The sequence below is a fragment of the Clytia hemisphaerica genome, unplaced genomic scaffold (genome assembly GCF_902728285.1).
Source record: "Clytia hemisphaerica strain Z4C2 unplaced genomic scaffold, Clytia hemisphaerica genome assembly, whole genome shotgun sequence".
Classification (NCBI taxonomy): domain Eukaryota; kingdom Metazoa; phylum Cnidaria; class Hydrozoa; order Leptothecata; family Clytiidae; genus Clytia; species Clytia hemisphaerica.
Genome location: NW_027104377.1, coordinates 34,599 through 54,121, shown reverse-complemented (window position 1 = coordinate 54,121; position 19,523 = coordinate 34,599). Strand labels below are relative to the sequence as shown.

The following is a 19,523-nucleotide window of genomic DNA, read 5'->3' as shown; positions in this document are numbered from 1 at the left end:
CTGGGAACGATGGTCAATGACGGAATGTTGAGCCGTCAAAATTGAGGTGCCGAGTCGAAGGTCACAAGATTCTAAATTATATACTGGGTAAGAAAAGATAGATGAGGGGGGGGTACTGTATATTTGAAAAATTTTGATTCGTTATCTTTATTCAAACAGCAATAAGTACAATATCTGCAGAGGTTAAATTCATTCGAAATTATGGTGGCACACTTTGAGCATGATTGTCTTCGAACTTTCGAAAACAACAAATTAATAAATTTTACAAACGAGCAGAACAAGAGAGATTGAGTCTTTTTCGTTCTTGGTTGCATGTTCTAATGTTTTCTAAAGAAATTCTATTTAATTTTTGAATATTAATTGAAAAAAATAAACTCTGAGTTTGATGTAATCACGTACACAATTAGCCATCTGATGGAAATACGACAGTCCTTGGTTTGAAATCTTAAATTAAAGAGAAGGTTTTTTGGGTAACTTTTTATCGCTCATGGGTAACAGAAAATGTGTTTGAATTTTTGGGGCTTCAAAGGGCTTTCATTCATTTATTAGGGCACCATTTGGTCATTGACGTTACAAAACTCCATTGGCTTAATGGAGAGACATAACTCAGTTTCTATCTTATCTGCTTTTCTAAGAATCTTGATTTGGGTAGGCGAGGTAACGATCAATATTCTCGCTAAATAAAAATATAAAGACAGCTGATTCTATAATCACAATATTCTCCTATTTTTTACTTCATAATTTCTCGAAAGTGAAGATTTATGTAAATAGAAATTGAAGATTTACTCTTCTCACTTTTCACTTCTTGATATTTGAGCTTAGAGACATTAAGCTTTTTGGCACCGTTATCCCTCAGTTTTTCTCTCGTTTGACGAAGTTGGAGTTGTTTTGAAGTGCGGTGAATCTTGTTTACATTTGGACTTCAGTTTGACTTTTCTCCCCTCGCCACAGACTAAGATTATAACCAACTCTTGGCTTTTTTGTTTCTGCTTTACAACTCTCCCCGTTTTAATTCCTTAGACTAAAACACGTAAAGACTACAACTATAAACAGCTATAAAAGGAGAAAACATTGAACTACAGACGGAAGAAGCACAAGATGGGGCGCAAAGAGCTGAAAATCTATTTGGATAACGAAAAGGAATGTTATTTTGCCGGTGAACAATTGACAGGTCACGTGACATTGGAGCTGAATGAGCCAACGAGCGTTTTGAGAATCATTCTCTACGTCAAAGGTATCGTAAATTTTTCCTTTTAGCTAAGACTTTTATTTCCTTGATAAAAACACCCCTGTGTCACGTCACAGACCGGGTAGGACCCCCTACCCCATTGAAAATTAGGCTAAAATTTCGTCCCTGATGTGGAAAATAACCTACAATTTAAGCTCCTCTGGGAAATTGATTTTGTTTTCATCCCCATTTGAAATTCGATGGAAAAATTACACTCCAGATTCATCCCGACTTTTTGACCTGGGAATTTCTGTCCCCACTAAGGATTTCGATTGAAATTTTCATCCAATTGTGGGAAGAAGCTCCTGAAAAAGTGGTATATAAGAAGACTGTGATGTTGTAGTAAACATCCCTGTCTGAGTGGCTGGAAACGTATACATGTTGATGTGAAGAGTCAGATTCGCAGCCAAAACTTCCACCGGGTTTCTTAAAATACTGTCTTCAAATGGTGTAGTTTGATAAAAGGTTCGATTGATAGCATTCTAAATCTGAAATTTGATTTAAGGATATTTTTCGAAGCTTCGAAAGTCCTATATACTATCTCGGCTGTTTTTTAAGTCCAATTACAGTGAGATTTAGATAACGGACATTTTACCGTAACAGAGAAAGTTAACTTAAATGATAGGTAGTCCACCTTTCACTTCGACACTGCTTCAAACATTTCCTTCATTTTCATCAGGAAAAGGAATTTGCAAAGTGGGAAATTCCTGCAAAGAAGTCTTTTACAAAAATGATGTCACACTGTACGGAACAATGCCGGGACAACACGCGGTAACACGACAGCACCCTGTCGGTAAACGAAATTATCGGTTTAATTTTCTGCTACCTACGGAATTACCGAGTTCGACGGTTGAAGGGGGAGGATTGATCAAGTACACACTGACAGGTTTGTATTTCTTTAAGTATTTTTTGATGTTTTTACATTTCTTAATCTTACCAAAGCTTGCTATTCAGTAACGTAGACAGGAGGGGCGAAAATTTGTGTAGTTAATTAATACCATGAATAGATAATTACAGTGTCATAAAAATCTGCTCTTCTACAACCAAGGGAATTAAGATTCATTTTTAGAAACTTTCCAGCTTTTTGGTGATATACTAAACTTAAACTAAAGCTAGAACTTCACTCACCAGGTAACAAGAAGTTTAAATGAATGATCTCCTAGTAAGGACGAATTTCTATTGATAAAGATGCTTATAATAGTCCGTATAAAAACCATCGGTCTCAACATAATTTACTTTTTTTTACTTTTCAGCGAAAGTCGTATTCAAAGCACTCCTTTCAAGTGATTGGCAAATGAAGAAAAACTTCCAAGTCAAACAAATCTTGGATGCAAACATTCCCAATTACGATTTGGAACACGTGCACACAGTTAAAAGAGTGGCCAGTATTTTCACCAGTCAAAAGAAACTTGAAAAAGAAGGTGAATACGATATGATCATATTTCTTCAAACATGACTAAATACTTCCTTGAGTGATTTTGGTTCTTACTTACAGAACACACAGATTTGACTGCTATTCGTCAGAGAATTCAGCATCTTTCAACCCTGCAAGTGTGGTTTTGTTATATTTTTGTTGCTGAGTCTTTTTAAAGATGAATTATGTTAGATTTAGTCCATTGCCTAGAATTTAACCATGAAAAATGAGAATACCTCTTTTTCAAAAGATATTAGTTTGGAAACAGTTCTCAATGCACCATTGTTGACATTTTTACGAATTTTTCTTGTTAAGATTTGCTGATGAGTTTACAGCGTGGTGTGTACTGCCCTGGAGAAACCATCAAGTTGAATTTACAATACAAGTACGTTGAAGCGAGAAAGATGGGTTTGGTCAAATGCCGGTTAAACAAATATAAACGATTGAATAAAAAAGAAAACAAAAATATTTACAAAAAGACAGTCAAAGAAAAGAATGGTAAGTCATCATTTCTACAACTTATTATGTTATGACCGAAACCTTGAAGCTATTGGCAGCAGGATTTTTATGAAAACCCTATCTCCACATGAACTCCAAAACTCCAAAAAGTAGTGGCTTGTTTACCAGTATTTATAGTTTCTTTCATTGAAAAGTCAGGTGTGTCACCGGTACCCTGAGCTTCCACTGAACATGTTGCCTTCATCAAACTCTTAGTCAAGCATGCTAGACGACTAATTTAGACATCAAGGAACAATAAGCAAAAAATAATGAAAGAAACAAATTTTTTCCTTTTACGAACTGATATTATCCCATTGCATTATAACATAACATCGTAATGACACCCATACTATAATACACGGATTATAAACAATACCCCGCCGATCTATTGAACTCTAAAAACCTCTGAAAAGTGTCACAAATCAAACCAATCAAAGTCCATGAAAATGTGCATTGGAGAAGATGAACTATATACAGTTTTGTTCAATAAACTGAGATTTTCATCTTGATTCATTTCACAGACAGTAAACGATGCGATGATAAAATTTACCAACGAAATATTTCGATAGAAGTTCCGGAAAAACTTACGCCCACCAACACCCTTACAAACGCCCTCTGCATTGAGTATGTTTTACACGTTAAAGTGGAAGGGTACAAAGAGTGGAAATTACCCATTGTTATTGGAACAATACCCTTCGATGAAAACAGACAACAACAGCAACAACATCAGATAAACACGCAAGGTAAAGTTTTTTTTGAGCTTTCTTGAGCTTCATTAAATATTATTACTTCCTTCCATTTTTGTATTTTTAAGTTGTCGTCTTCTATGTCGTAGAGAAGTTGAATGCTTTGTCATTTGAGAAAGTTTTTGGATTGTTGGATAACGTCAATCTTTCTTTTTATGAGACAGAGATATTATATGAGATTCTCATTTGAGACAGGGGTGAGCATAACGGGAAACTTTTAGTTAAAACAAGGGTAAAATCTGACTTGATCATGGGTGTCATGTTATGAGAAACCTTCATTTAGCTCATGCACTTAATCCGATGTGAACTCATTTTAAACAGGGAGATTGGATTATATTAAATTTTCGTATGAGACAAGGATATCAAACCAAGTGAAATTTCCCAAGAGACAGGGGTGTAGTTTTACGTACAGTTTTTATTGAAGACAAGGTTGTGAAATTGAAATTTTCATGTCGTAAGATTCGTGAGATTTGGAATCATTTTCATGAGATAATGGTGTCCTAACATACTATTCGGAAATATATTGTTTGAAAAAACGGATGGTTTATATTTACTTTAATTTTTCTCTTTTTCTCCAGGACAACCACAAGTTATAACCGAGCCGTCAACCTCAAGACCGACCGCCCCTCCTTCTGCCCCTCCTTCTGCCCCTCCTTCTGCCCCTAGTGCACCAGTGGAAGTTCCATCGGGTAACAGCCTCATCTATCCGATAATTCATGATATTGGTGGTGAAATCCAATGTGAATTTTTCCACCCACCACCCTACGTTCCAGAAAACGAATTTGATCTACCGCCTTCTTATGATGAAGTGTTACAAGAAAATCCAACGCCTGGCTCGTCCGCCCCATCCGCCCCATCCGCCCCTCACGGACAACAATTGATCGCTGCACAGTGATCATTAACAGCGTTTATGGAAGGTGGTAGTTCATTTGATTTACGACATCATCAGTGAATATGCTGGAATCTATTCAAACGATAATATGTTGGTTCCTGAAAGATTTCGTGCATTTTTAGCAAAATTTGAGTGCTTTTGCGCTTTCTTGCAGGCAAGAATCGTGAAAGTAGGATGTCTTTGGAATGATGTAAAATAGTTCTGTTACTTTGAAAACGAATAGTATTCTACGAAATGATCGAATGTATCTGAGTTGCTATGGGTTGCTATGGGTTGCTATGGGTTGCTAGAAGCTTCAGTTTTCATGCTGGTTCGTGAAAAAGTCCATAAAATCCTTTTCCGTTAGTTTAATATGAAGCCTTTATTGTGAATTTGAAAAATCTTTCTTAAAATTTATTTAGAATAAAATTTTTGTATAGTATTTGTTTTTATTACTGAAAAACTCTCAAGAAATATAGAAAAAACTTTTTACTTTGTAAAATAATAAAAAAGAACGAACACACGACTAAAGTTTTCCTCCAAAATAATCTGCATGAGAAATGCTATGATAGAATGATACCAGATATTTTCATAATTTGCTATTGTACACCATTTTTGTCTGACTTCATAACAAATTTTCAACTCTTTATCGTTTTGGTTTGGAGACTTTTTAAACAATTTACTGGGAGATAACTTTCTGTCAACTTATCCAACAGGTCACCTCTGCTGTCACCTTCTAAAAACAATCGATGACGTCATCTTTTACAAAATTGATTGGAAACTTTCTAACAGAGAACAAAGGATGGACAATATAATCTCGTGTTTATTTTTTGTCAACTTTTTGCATAAAATTTTGATTTAACAGGTATCACATTATCAACATCTGATATTCTAATCTTTCAAAAAACGAATTTCCAAATGATGAAATTCAATCTTTGGACGAAAATAAAATGATAAATGAAACTGCAGTTGACACAAGAGGGATCGAAGGGGAGTAATATCGTGTGTTGATGGGTTTGAAGGCCGACCTTGTGTTTTCTGCAAGAGCGTTGAATATTTTTTGAATTGAATTTGTGGCTATATTTGTGGCATGTTAAAGGAATTACCCTACACTAGATATGAACAACCATGACGAAAAACTGGCAACTCTGATGAGAGCTCTAAACTTTGTATTCATTGCCAAATGATAATATATAATACTTTTTTTTCAGAAACATAAAAATCATGGGCTGCGAGTGGAGTGCAGCCAACCATACCTACTTTCAGATTGCCAACCTTTTCCTTGCGTTCACGTACTTCGTTCCAAATACACTGTCCGGACTTCTATTACTCCGCTTTTTTCTGGGAACGGCTGGTTTCTTTTTCATATTATGGGCTGGTATCATTCTTTGTTCGCCTGACACACTAGCCTGGAATCTTGTCTTTCTTGCATTCAATTATGGACATGCAGGCTGGATGCTTTACAAACGAAGAAAAATCCACTTTGTTGAGGAGCATGAGGTTTGTGAAGTTTTTGAATGGCTTTTAAGTAGCATAAGAAATTAGATACAGTAGAGTAAATCAAATGTTTACCTTAACTCGGACAGGTTTTCTCGTCCCTCCAGTTAACAATGCCTTATAAACCAATCTTTATAACTCGAAATTTCCTTAACCCGAACAAATTTGTGTCCCCCCGTGCATGTTCCAGTTAATGAGTTAACGAGACTCCACTGTATAATGATACTTCCTTTCAATGTTCACCCCTGTATCCGTATGTTAAATATTGTATGTTCACTGTATCAGTTTTTGTTTGAATACCTACCTAAATTATCTTTTCTCCATTTTTTTCAGGTGTTGTATGGTGCGATGTTTGAGCAACTCGGCGTACCACGTTGGCAATACAAATGTGTGGCAGATTCGAGTGAAGTGATGGAGTTGGAGAGAGATCACGTATATGCACATGAAGACGAAACTGATGGAGAACACATCACCATTCTCACCAATGGAAGGTATAGCCGCCCTCTCTCCCTTGAAAATACCATATTACACCCTCTTCTCACAGGTCCGGTAGGGTTTTTTCAGCCAGTGGGGATAAAAAAACGGACTGAAACTCACTGGGGATTGATATTTCCATTATTTTTATGGCTGGGAATTTCAATTCTTTTGTTTTCAAGTCAGAGAATTCAGTAAGGATGGGAAAAATATACCGGGTGCGCCACAAAAAAGTTTCTGTCTTTAAAACTAATTTTCTCGAAATCTGAAAATTTTAAAAGAAACATTCCTATTCCATTAGAAAGGAGAAAGGCAAACTTAAATTTTGATGGGTCGTTTATTAAATCCGGTTCATTAGATCGAAAGTTATACTAAATTGAATAAAAAAGTTACTTTCAGAAAGTGCGCGAAAACGTTAAAAATCGACCTATCAAATTAAACAGAAGCATAATTACATGATGCATCAGTATTTTCGTTTCAGTCATTAAAAATAATAATTAGCTGTCTAAATGACCTTTTGTTGTATAGAGGAAAAATTCATTAAAATACATCAAATATGGATTTCGAGGTATAACCAGGCTTACATAGACTTTATCCAGTCTAGAACCAAAAATCTGAGGAAAGTTTCGGTAAAAGTAAATTAAAATGATTTTGATGAAGATTTTAAACCCTTTCGAACCATCAGTTTCAAAATTTATGTGTTTAATTACTGAAAAATGCTCTTAATCATGCAAAGCCTATTGTGATTGCGAATTTTGAAAATAAAAATTTGATAGGTCGATTTTTAACGTTTTCGGGCACTTTCTGAAAGTAACTTTTTTATTCAATTTAGTATAACTTTCGATCTAATGAACCGGATTTAATAAATGACCCATCAAAATTTAATTTTGTCTTTCTCCTTTCCAATGGAATATGAATGTTTCTTTTAAAATTTTCAGATTTCGAGAAAATTAGTTTTAAAGACAGAAACTTTTTTTTGTGGCGCACCCGGTAGTAAATGTTTTGCACTGAGGATTGGTTATTTTCAGTGGGTACAAAAGTTGGAGGTTAATTTTCCACCGGGGATGATGTTTTGGCCAATTTTTCAGATGGGAAGGGTTCCCAGTAGTCTGAATCTCCAAACCCTCTTACTTGAATGGTGCAACACATGACTTTCCAACAGCAAAATGTTGCTGCTCAAAATCATTAAATTATTGGACAAGCTTACTTTATCATTGGTTCTTTGCACGTCACATCCAAAATACAAAAGTTTCTCACCATATACTTCAATGTGATTCAACACCTAAAGACGGTTGAAACGAGTTTTTTTTGAATGGATACTATTAACTGAGACATCGGGAAACACTTCGACCTGTTACATTGAGGTTTCAAAAGTAAATGACAAGAAGGATTGCGTGTTGTCTAAACGCTTCTCTATAAAAATATCCATAATGAAATCGGCCAAAAAATTAAGAATATGTTTCAGTGACAGGTTAGTTATTTTACGTTATAGCTTGCGAGTGATGAAAGCTGGCAATATCATGCATCGTTTGAAACCGTATGAATTTTTAGATTCACCAGAATGGATCGCTAGCACCACAGGAAATATGGCTGCTCCTGTCACCTTTCAAGTATGTGCTGCATCTCCTTATCTTTGTACTTTTGTCTAAGAACATTGGTTGGAAAAAAGCGTTTATCTCTCATAAAAACACCCCTGTCACAGAACCGCTGGGACTCCAGCCCCACTGGAAAATATTTGGTCTCCGGTGGGAAAAGTAGCCTACAACTTCATCCGCAACTTGGAAAATGACTTTGATTTCCTCCTCCTAATCAAAAATTCAATGTAAAAAGTTGCACTCCAAAACCATCTCCACTAGACTCTTCGACGCAAGGAACAATTCCCATTGGGATTTCAATTGGAAATTTTATCCCCGTTGTGGAAAAAAGTTTCACCGGGGTTACGAGACAGGGGTGTCATAGAAATAAAAAAAATGTAATAATATCAGTGTTCACGTGCTCACATCATCCAGATTGCACTTCATCTTTCAGGTGACGTTGATCTCTGACGGATGTACGGTAATCACGTGGAAACGTAGGGATTTGTTACGTGCTCTACGTAGCGAACCCCACCTCAAAAACATCTTCGACTCTCTCATTGGTCAAGATGTTGCTAAGAAACTGTTCAAATCACAAACCAATCCGAGCACAGGATTCAACAGCAGTAACCAATCACTGAATGCCACTTCACCAAAAGGTTACGGCTCCACTAAAAATTCCACAAATCAATTTGATGTTTACGCTTATAACTGTAAGTGAAAGTTTTTGAAAAATTTTCCTTTAAAAATAAGTTTTTAAGGATTTGATCTCTATCCATTTTTGTATGTGATCTATTTATAGATGCATCTGTTCGTGCTTGTATGCACTTTGTGTTGTCAAGACAATCCCAGCGATCACAACACTTGCCAATTTCAATTTCTCAGAATTTTTCATTTTAAGTCTTTCCTTTCTTTTTTTAGCGGAAACAGAATCTTTGATAGCGAAAGACGAAAAATCTTCTTTGCTGGAAATCAAGACTAAATAAAGAAAAATGAGCGAAACACTTCAAAAGAAGTCAAGGGTGGTCACGTGTAATACGCAGCAAGAAGTCAGCTACGAGAAAAGTAAATATTTCATAACTTCTTGAATTTAATGTCAGCGAAAATTTTCATTTTTATATTACCTTAACAATTTTTTGTAACTATTTACAATATTCTACAACAAGAAAAGAATAATTATTTTAAAAAATATATATAATAATATTTTATACAGCCCAATACAAGCAAAGAAAGGAAAAACAAATTATTCGTAGAACCCTCCAGAAGTGCTTGGAACAGAGTCACTTTCCTTTTGATCCACAACTTCTGAAAGAATTTCTTCCAAGTTGCGACTACGCTCCATTTCAAGCGCTACAGCGTCCTTTAATGTTTCATTTTGTTTCTGCAACAAACTCATTCGTTCTTTAACCATCTCTTCTTTTACGCGTCGCTGTTCGCGTGATGCACGCGCGGCCGCGTTGTTTCGCTTTCGTCGTTCCCAATAGCTGTCATCTTTCATGTGACCCTCAACATGAGTTTTCTTCGTTTTCGAACCCATCGGCTTAGGGTTGTAAACATAACATCTTTTTAACTTTTGACTTTTTCGATCCGCGTAGGTTGAATTTTCCATAGTTTCCGTACCTTTTTCTTGCAAAGAAAGATAATTTATAACCAACAAGAAATCACTCTACCTCGTTCAAAACACTTTTTACACTACTTTCTTGTTGAAAATATTCCCTGTTACTCTTACAAACTTTTTTCTTGTTATCAAGATGAAATATTTATAAGCTAAAGCCTGATGAAAACACGTGAATAGAGAAGTTTCTCCCTCTAGAATTACTTGAATCACGTTTCTTATATATCGTTTATCTTTTCATATCATTCAAAACTTGAACAGTTGAAATGTCAAATAGATCGTTGCTATGGAAACAGACAAAATTACAATACAAAACATAATCTCATTAAAAATGTTATCCAATAACACAAACCGAGTTGAATTCTTTCTCATATTATCATATTATAAAATTTTACATTCCAAACTATTATTCCATTATGTATTACAAAAACTAAACTATATATTATCATCAAAAATATTATATGGAACCTTTTTACAAAAAATAATTTCTTTGTACAGAAAAATAGATATGTTAAAAAATATTTAAGTGTTTAACTGACATAGGAGGGCGACTCCTCTTTTGATCCAGTGGGCGGGCGGAACGGCGGACGGCACCCTCATTTCCATGACGAAGTTTGTAGAATGACCGGTGGTGGAGAGAGTTCCGCGTCTCTCACTCGTCTTGTACACCGGGCATGTGTAATGAAGGCGTTCCACTTGCTCCCCTTTACGACAAGGTTTCAACCAAAACTATAAAACAATAAAAAATGGTCGAACAATTCAGGCTAAAGGTCACATGTTACTCTCCATATGGTGATAAGTGATGAAACAAGTAAGAGTAAAATTCAATTCTCTCTCGTGTTTTTGAAGGTAAGAAACGTTCTCGACAATCCCATTCTTGATGAAACCTGTTCGTTATGAATAGTATTGCTACATGGTAGATTTATAAAGCCCGAAGGGCTAGATGGCGTACTTTTGCTGAAAAGTGTGCCGTAGTTAGGTAGGAAATCCTACCTAGGTCACGTGACATTAAAATAGAATTTCAGCACTTGACCAATCAGAAGCTTCGCGGGATTTCGAAAACAATAGAAGTAATATTTTTTGCGATATTCACTTTTTATTGCCTGCGATGGCTTAAAGCACGACATCTAGCCCTTCGGGCGTTTACAAATCTGTGTTGCTACCCTCTTAAAAAATTCGCAGCGCGGTTAACGGTTAATGTTCGCCAGTGAGGCGAAAATTAATTAGAAAATGACCTCTCACTCATCTTGTAGCAATCATTGACCGAAAAATTACTTGTAGAAGATAGTTGTAGTAGATATCACGTCGAAAGGTAGAAGAAGTAGGGCGGTAAAAGGGCGTTACTTACGATTGGCATTTCGTCATACAATTTCTTGGGCGTGGATTCACCGATGACCATATTCTTGGAATCCCACCTCGCTCCTTCCATAAACAATCCGTAAATGTAAACTCCTGAACAGTGCAAAAGTGAAGAAAAATTGATTGCAATAACTGCTACGAGTCCTCGACAAGGTAAAACGTACCTTAAACGATTTGAAAGCCTTAGACCATGTTTAGAAATTACGGTTTAAAATCGCTTGGTATGATTTTCATTACGAAAAGAAAGTGTTCATATTGGTTCTGAACGTCTTCTATTTTCTGACGTTTCGAATTTCTGGTGACCATAGAGTGTAAAGGAACCATTTTGTCTCGAAACGATGTGGGTGAAACCGTAACACGTTTGGAAACTGTCAATTTTTCATCCAAATTAGCTATCTCTAACTTCGAGTCTTTCTTCAATTCAAAGATCGAATTAGAGAGAATGAGAAAAGGGCAACTGTAATTTCACGTACCGTCTTCGGGAGGATCAGTGAAGGTGCTTTCTTTCATCACTTCGTAATCAAAAGCCAATAAATCGATTGGGATTCGATATTTTCGCGCGAAATTCTGTTGAGAGCCTACAAGAGAAGCAATATAATGAGATGAGTGAAGCGGGTAATGACATTGAGCTCGAAATGTTGAGAGATTTAGTGGTAAACAGTAAGTCCTTTTTTATATCATAAACTCAATACACCTATCAACGTTTAGCACGCGGTCAGCTTTTGTGGAGACTGGTAACGAAAATAAAACGAAATTCTTCTCGACAACATATTGAAAAGACAAGAGCGTAGGAGTGCTCATTTGAAAAATGTAATGCATTGAAGCGATAAAGTAACGTCAATATAACTAAGTTATTCGAATACTGAACATAGTTTGCACTCCACCGCAGAGACTCGGGAAATGTCACTTTATTAACTTACCGGTCAAGAAAGCCTGAGTGAAAAAGAATCCGGATACCCAGAAAGTATTCGGAACACCCTTGTCGAACCAATCTTGCAAAAACTTCAAGCGGGCCAACAGATCATTGACATAGCTTCCAAGAGGTTTCAGCGAAGGGTAGGATTTGGAGCGCCACAAACCAGGGATTTTTCCGTTCAAAATACTTGAATATACTTCTTCCAGATCAGATGACATGACCACCAAACCCTGTAAAATAAAAACAGAACGAGGTAGCACAATGTGTTATAAAAAGCACTATGTGGTCCAGTGAATAGTCCAAAAAAGTATAAGAATAACTGAAGCATCGGATGTAGAGTTCTGTTTCGTTTACCTTGATGGCTTTCTTGAGGTTTTGGAGACTGGAACGAACGACGGTGGTCAAATTATTGAAACGGACCATCTCTTGCACCAAGACAGTGTTCATACTCTGCGAGTAAGTGGTCGGATACTTTCGAAGCGTTGCTTCAGTATCGAAATTTTTAGGTAGCTTGCTGAGAATGTCTTCTGCTACGTCACCGATGACGTCATCGTCTGATTTACCACCTCCTGAAGACGCTCGAGCCTGTGAGTAAATTAGATTATTGGATGATCTACGAGTTCTTTTATGAAATTCAACTGTCAAACAACGGTTATAAGATATGTGAAGCGACCTAGAATACACCTTTTCGACCGTAGTCGCGCGGTCAAACGCGTGCTCTTTATTAATTAATTTACCACCCTAAACTCGATCCAATCCTTTTTTTACACTTTTTTCTATTGTCTTTAGGTGTGAAAAAAAGACTGGGCGGTTTTAGGGTGGTAAAACGGACAAAAAAATACCCGCGCAGCAATTGGCGGCTACGGTCGAAAAGGTGGATACGTCTAATCCAGCAAAGAGAGCTTTGTTTTGCTGTTATATTTGCAACTATGGGAAGAGGAACGGCAAACTGGGTTATACCTGTGTGAGAAGGATGCTGTCGAAGAGTAATTTAGTTTCTTGTTGATCTTTCGAGATATCAGCATTGGCGTGCATTCCAAACACTTCAGGGTGAGGGTTCAACGGTAGGCTTTTCACGTAGTTGATGTACGAATCGTACTGAAAAATGATGAAAAGTAAAAACATTTGATAGAATGATCAAATTTGTAAAGTTATTTTTTTATTAATACCAAAAAGTTGAAAAGCTTACTCATTATGATAGGAAATGCTATAGAAGTTACATAAAAAAATACATTTTTTAACAGATTGACAATCTGTATGAATGGGGCTTGTTGTTGTATTATCAGAGGAAACAAATTACAACTATCACTCTCGTTAGATGTTGTATAATAAGCAAAGAAAAAATGACCTACATCTCCACTAGGTGGTGCATAGTATAATCCACTTTCACTGAATGCATATTTCTCATGATCAATGATATTAGGGAGATAACAAGTGTTCAAGATGGTCATCAAAGTCCTCCGATCCCGATCGTCTGTCACACGACCACCATAATTACATTCACCTGTCAAATATTTCAACGCCTCAAATTGAACCTCCTAAAAGAAGAAGAAGGGAAGTTTTTTTAATGAAAGTTTTAAAATTTTAGGGTTCTGTACACATAATAAGGCGTTAAGAGATTAAAATTTGAGTCTTCGAGTTGGCAAAATACAATGACATCGAACGCCAGAGGCCGTTGTACTGATATACATATTTGCCAGATACGGTCATCCAACTCTTGTGAAACTCGAATCCAGTCACCTTGAAGTGTCAGGATTGATAAGTGCAAATTTAAGCCTTTATTCAAATTCGTATGGACTTAGAGGAGGGGGCAAATGTTTTGGACAAACCTCATAACTATTCATGAACATGTTCAACTGTCGGACACTTATGCGAAGATCCGTCTCATTGAACTCGTAAGGAATGTTCCATCCCAATGGGCCGAACTTTCGACGTTCTTGAACCAAACCATGGAAAAAACAAAGACCGAACAACATCTTCTTGAACTCCTCCTGAAAAAATAAAACAATGAAATTTTAGAAAAAAAGGCCTTGAAAAAAAGATTAAACAACCTAAAATATTTTTAATAGATCGAATGGTTGTTTCCATTTTTCAAGACTAGAATCACCGTACTACCTATGAAACACAGTACTTCTAATTTTAGAACTTTTCTTACCGGTTTTTGACACCCAGTGAAGAAATCGGGATCACAAATCGGATCACTGAGATAAGATCGGGTGATATTTGCACGAAGACCTTTGGGTGGTTCATTGGTCAACTTGACGCCATTTTGAAGAATGGAAACCGGGAAATGCGGTGACGGGTAACTGGTTAACCATAATCGGAAATCGGGATGTGTTGTCTCGGGATTGAACTCCTCGCAAACTTTCTCAAGTGTCGGCATCCAGGAGACGGCTAAATGGCAATTTTGCAAAACTATCCACGATCCTTCGCGTGTGGCTTTTTCGATCATTTTCATAGCGATAGGACCTTGACCCTGACCAAGGGAAAGTGAACTCATCTTGCTTCCACTGAAACCCTAAGGAATGAAAAAAGAATCAAAATATCTTGAAACACAAACTAGTGTCCGACAAAGACATAATCAATTCTTATACAGTTGAAGATCATTCTAAAATTCGATAAGATAGAATTGAAAGCTGTTGAGAAATAAGATACTCTCGGCAAATGAAATATCTTTTCCGAAGAATCTAAGAGGCCAGGAAGACTTCAATATTTGTCCACAATTGCTTTCAAACGAATCTAAATCGCTAATATGATGCATCACTCGTATTCGATAAAAATCCAATTCCCCTCGCAAATTGAATAGGAGAGTTTCGATTGTCTATGCGTGCATTTCTGTCAACGGTTGCGTGTGAACATCAATTGGGTCAAAAGCCATCCTCGCTTACCTGGTCATCAGCGAATTTCAAGAGAGCAACCGTGGGATCGGAACCGGGCGAAAGGACGAAAATGATTGGAGTACAACAACTGGAATCATCGAATGATTTAGCCAAATCAAAAGGTGGTGGTTCGATATATTTTTTACCAAGTTTCTCCGTCACAAAGTCTTGTACTGCAGGAACGATCTGAAAAATTAGAATGAAAAAGCTCTCAACCCTTTTCTCGAACTCAACGGAGATTCATAAAAACAAGCGAATCATAATATTTTGATATTTCACAAGCCATCTCTTTACTTCTATAATTTTTCATTTGATTTTGAACAAATACCTTATCAGGTCTGATGCATCTCAAGACGATCATTTTTTGAAAGGAGTGAAGTTTGGTGTTCCATTCTCCCGGAAGTTCGACGTGTTGTGGTTCCTACAATGAAATGATGACTCATAAAAAGAAATTCTGTGATAATAGAAACAATAGACCTACGTAGATTTACGAAAAAATCTCTCATTTTAGTAGGATTAAGTCCAAAGAAAAAGTGAAATTATACACAAGAAAACGTGATTGGATACATGAGGCTCAGTCAAATAAAAAATGTGACGTCGTTTAAGGGCGTTACTCTCTTTGGGGGTCTATGACCAGGCGCTAAGCTAAAAGCCCTATTATCGACCGCCGAAGGCGGTTAATCTTCCGAGCTGTATACGGGTAAAAAAGTTGGATTCAAAATTAGTCACAACTGCACTATCCTTTTGAATATTTTAAAATTTGACTCGCCCATTCATGCCTATTCTGCACGTTTTGCAGAATTTTGTCGGTTAAAGGTTTGAGTAGCTGAGACAAAATTGAGATATTTGTAGAATCGCTGGTTATCTGAAATGTGTGGCGTTTTACTACGGAGATAAAAAAAGCATTTTTTCGGAGATAACGATGTTAATCATGAATAGATGAAAAACATGCTGTGGCGCCCCGCTAGGGAGATAAATGTTAAGTAAATAAAAAAAACTTCAAGTATTTATCAGCTTCTGATTCAAACCACAAGTGATTAAACAACTCAAAATATAGTAGCTCATCAAAATCACTGATCTCTTCAAGCATCATAGCAAAACTGCCACAGTGGTTTAGCTTATAGTGCTTTAAACACTGCCAAGTTCATGCTTTGAGAAAAGGTTCAACATAAGGAACCGTGGGAATACTCGTTTCTTCCTCGTGCCGACCGCTGGATACAAATCCACGTATTTTGAAGAAAAAAGTGAAAAAGTTTAGAGATCTATCCACTGGCAGTTTCAAAACATCTCCATTTTGATGGAAATCAAACACTGATCGCGCAGAGTTGGCGCCTAAATACATTTTAAGAATTTTGCCCTAGCGTACACGCTCGTCCGATCGATGGAAACAGGCCTTGATACCTAAGTAATTAAAGTCTGTCCAGATATAATTGGCAGTGGAAACAAGAATGCTTGTAACTTTTGATAGTCAAATATAATTATGGAAATTTTTTTTGCTTGTTTTAGAGAATCAAAAGCGCTATATTTGAATGTATTTTTGGTTGAAAAATTCGCGATTTTTAGTGGTAAAATATGCGATTGCAAAAATTGAGCTTTTTTTCTACTTATACTATAACGTTCATTTTTACACCAGTTGTAGTTCAACCTTAGGTTAAGAAGTTTGTTAAATTTCAAGGTAAACAAAAGAGTCCTTCGGAAGATATGGGACCCGAAATACCCCTTGGTAGCATTTTTTGTGAAATATCAAATCTCCAACTTATTACTAAAAACGGGGGTAGTGATATGATTGATAAAACAGTTTTTCGATCATAACACATTTTACGATCTCTTTAATGACCTCATAGCCAAACTGTGTTTAGTGTTTTGGGAATTGGCAAAGTTCTTTAATGACTTAAAAATAACAAAGGCAATATAAGTTCATGCTTATCTTTTCAATCAAAACAATTATACTGCGATTTCACTTCGTTTCGAAATAATCAATGATACCAATAATACCAAAGCACCAACACTTAACATTTTCCAACTTTTAATTGCACTGTTCAAAAAAGATAACATAACCCCCGTTTTTAGTAATAAGTTGGAGATTTGATATTTCACAGAAAAGTGCTACCAAGGGGTATTTCGGGTCCCATATCTTCCGAAGAACTTTTTTGTTTGCCTTGAAATTTAACAAACTTCTTAACCTAAGGTTGAACTACCACTGGTGTAAAAATGAACGTTATAACATAAGTAGAAAAAAAGCTCAATTTTTACAATCGCAAATTTAACCGCTAAAAATCGCGAATTTTTGAACCAAAAATACATTCAAATATAGCGCTTTTGATTCTCTAAAACAAGCAAAAAAAATTTCCATAATCATATTTGACTATCAAAAGTTACAGGCATTCTTGTTTCCACTGCCAATTATATCTGGACAGACTTTAGTTTCAATATCCATATTTTCAAGTTAAATCACGCAAACGAGAGTGTTGAAGTGGATCATTGTCTAAACCGATGAATTCTTCATCAAATTTAAGGCGGTCGTTATCCAGTGATGTGAGCACTGTTCTAGTATATTATATTATCTGAATTAGATTCAAATGTTTTGAACTACAGGTTCTGTAATAATCAAAGCAACAGCAGGAAAAACTGGCTGTTAACTCACATTACTATCATAAATGGCTTTCCATCCCTTTTCCAGCATTTTGAAACCGGTATGAATTTTACCGAACGATGGCATGTCATTCAAACGACAGAATTCATCCCAAGATTGTTTGGGTAACCAAGATTCTGCAGGGTTGGGAAAGGGATTATCGAGACCAACTCCTCCAGTCAACAAAAATCTCCAATTCTCTTCGCAGACTTGTTTGTGGTGTTTCAAGAGATTAATGCATAAAATCAATGAAAACAAAAGCTAAAAGACAAGATAATTAAAATTATTCGATTACTTATTCAACTACTTTGTCCTGTTTTGTTTAACATTTTCTTCCTTGTTAAAGATATCCAGAGGCAGGGAACACTCTGCAAAATTTAGAGTTAACTTTCGATCGTTGACTTAGTACTAAAGGCTGAAGAATAATTCTTTGTACATGTGTACAAAAAGAGAGTACTAAATGCAGATAGCTTCACCGCGTGTTGAATAATAGATGCCAGAAAATATGAGTTAGGCTTCTTTCTTTTCCTACCTTATCTTTTTCGAAAAGCGATCGACAGATGTTGCAATACAAAGAATAAGTGAAATGGTTCTCCAAATTCTTCAACCTAAAAATAAGACATGTCGAATGTTAGTTTAAAGTGATTCAGTCAACTTTTCTAGTTCGAATCTTGTCGTAATTCGAATTAAAATATTTGTCACCTTAGCTGGAAAGCGGTTTAAATTACTGGAATTCGAATCTTTCTTCAATTTGAATTAACTTTTTGGTCTCTTGAAGATCCAACTAGAGAGATTCAACTGCATATTGGTGTTCTTTGAAGCAACGAATTCTTTTCATTCATTTCGATCGCTTCGAAGCTTTAATTTTATTTAGATGGAAAATATTTTACCTGACGTCGAGATTCTCAGCTCGCTCCGAATTATCAATGGAGTTGATGAAGAGATTGATAAACCAGGACAGAGAGTATTGATACATAGGATCAATGTTAGCTAAATCAGCGATGGTGAAAAACAAAACGGTGGAATGAATTGCAATCGGTTTGAATCCCAATCGTGCAAGATCGATCTTTTTCTCCGTTTCTTCAGCGATTGCTTGCTTTTCTGCGATTTCATTGGATAGTGTTTTGGATGAAGATAATACTTGAATGGCTGTTTCGTCTTCTAAAATGTTTCCTTCAGAAGAAGATAACACTTCCAAGATCTTGTCCTCGATTTCTTTCAATTGTCTAAAAAATAAAGAAAAATAACATTTTAATCGAAATATCTATCCTAGCTGAAACACTAATAAAGGCGAGGATAGGAACCGACAATTTTCAATTGGTTGCAGAGGTTTGATTGTTTTGCTCTAACTTCATTGTTTGTCAAAAATTATAAAAGGTGTTTTAACAGTAATATTTATAATTAAGTAGTAATTAGCCATTTACCTTTTATTTTCAGCACCTTGCAATATGAGGGCGTTTTTCTCCTCTTCCAACTCAGGGCGTTCACGTGCCACCACGATTCCCAACAATTGATCTTGAAGACCTTCAGGAGTGATCATGAAGTTCAATAGCGTCACCTTGACTGCTGTTTCTGGTGGATAGTTGGGGTTCCTCAACTTTGTGGTGATGTAAAATCTGAAGGGAAAGATAAAGAATTCGATTGGAAGTGTTGAAATGTTGGAGGTTAATGTTGTATTGGATCATGTGAGATGGCTACTTTCGGAGAGATGATCATCATTGAATATAGTAAGCTAATGAAACGCTAATTCTTAATTGGCAAACCGATGAAAAAAGTTACTTTATTCAAAAATAAAACACCAGCGGTCACATTTTCAGTGT

At 36.2% G+C, this 19,523-nt stretch overlaps 4 protein-coding genes across 4 annotated transcripts in view; 2 read left to right on the top strand and 2 right to left on the bottom strand.

The window, feature by feature from the left end:
* Positions 1–983: 983 nt before the first annotated feature.
* On the top strand, positions 984–5,199 carry LOC136818921 (arrestin domain-containing protein 4-like). Its single transcript, XM_067075164.1, has 6 exons — positions 984–1,234; positions 1,908–2,114; positions 2,482–2,649; positions 2,958–3,140; positions 3,662–3,883; positions 4,465–5,199. The coding sequence occupies exons 1-6, from the start codon at positions 1,099–1,101 to the stop codon at positions 4,779–4,781; spliced, it is 1,233 nt and encodes a 410-aa protein (XP_066931265.1). The 5' UTR covers positions 984–1,098; the 3' UTR covers positions 4,782–5,199.
* A 745-nt stretch (positions 5,200–5,944) lies between these two features.
* Positions 5,945–9,493, top strand: LOC136818923 (blood vessel epicardial substance-like). Its single transcript, XM_067075165.1, has 5 exons — positions 5,945–6,257; positions 6,588–6,745; positions 8,221–8,338; positions 8,757–9,015; positions 9,224–9,493. Exons 1-5 carry the CDS (start codon positions 5,982–5,984, stop codon positions 9,286–9,288), a joined length of 876 nt encoding a protein of 291 aa, XP_066931266.1. The 5' UTR covers positions 5,945–5,981; the 3' UTR covers positions 9,289–9,493.
* A 52-nt stretch (positions 9,494–9,545) lies between these two features.
* On the bottom strand, positions 9,546–9,911 carry LOC136818903 (thyrotroph embryonic factor-like). Its single transcript, XM_067075143.1, has one exon. The coding sequence runs from the start codon at positions 9,909–9,911 to the stop codon at positions 9,546–9,548; it is 366 nt and encodes a 121-aa protein (XP_066931244.1).
* Positions 9,912–10,237: 326 nt separating this feature from the next.
* LOC136818902 (dynein axonemal heavy chain 7-like) overlaps positions 10,238–19,523 on the bottom strand; it is a 32,982-nt gene continuing 23,696 nt past the window's right edge. The window contains 15 exon segments of the mRNA XM_067075142.1: positions 10,238–10,646; positions 11,266–11,369; positions 11,750–11,854; positions 12,197–12,422; positions 12,547–12,777; positions 13,153–13,290; positions 13,545–13,730; positions 14,022–14,183; positions 14,348–14,710; positions 15,081–15,257; positions 15,400–15,492; positions 17,716–17,964; positions 18,236–18,311; positions 18,594–18,929; positions 19,128–19,319. Of these exon segments, the coding sequence (XP_066931243.1) occupies positions 10,440–10,646; positions 11,266–11,369; positions 11,750–11,854; positions 12,197–12,422; positions 12,547–12,777; positions 13,153–13,290; positions 13,545–13,730; positions 14,022–14,183; positions 14,348–14,710; positions 15,081–15,257; positions 15,400–15,492; positions 17,716–17,964; positions 18,236–18,311; positions 18,594–18,929; positions 19,128–19,319 (2,845 nt within the window). The 3' untranslated portion in view covers positions 10,238–10,439.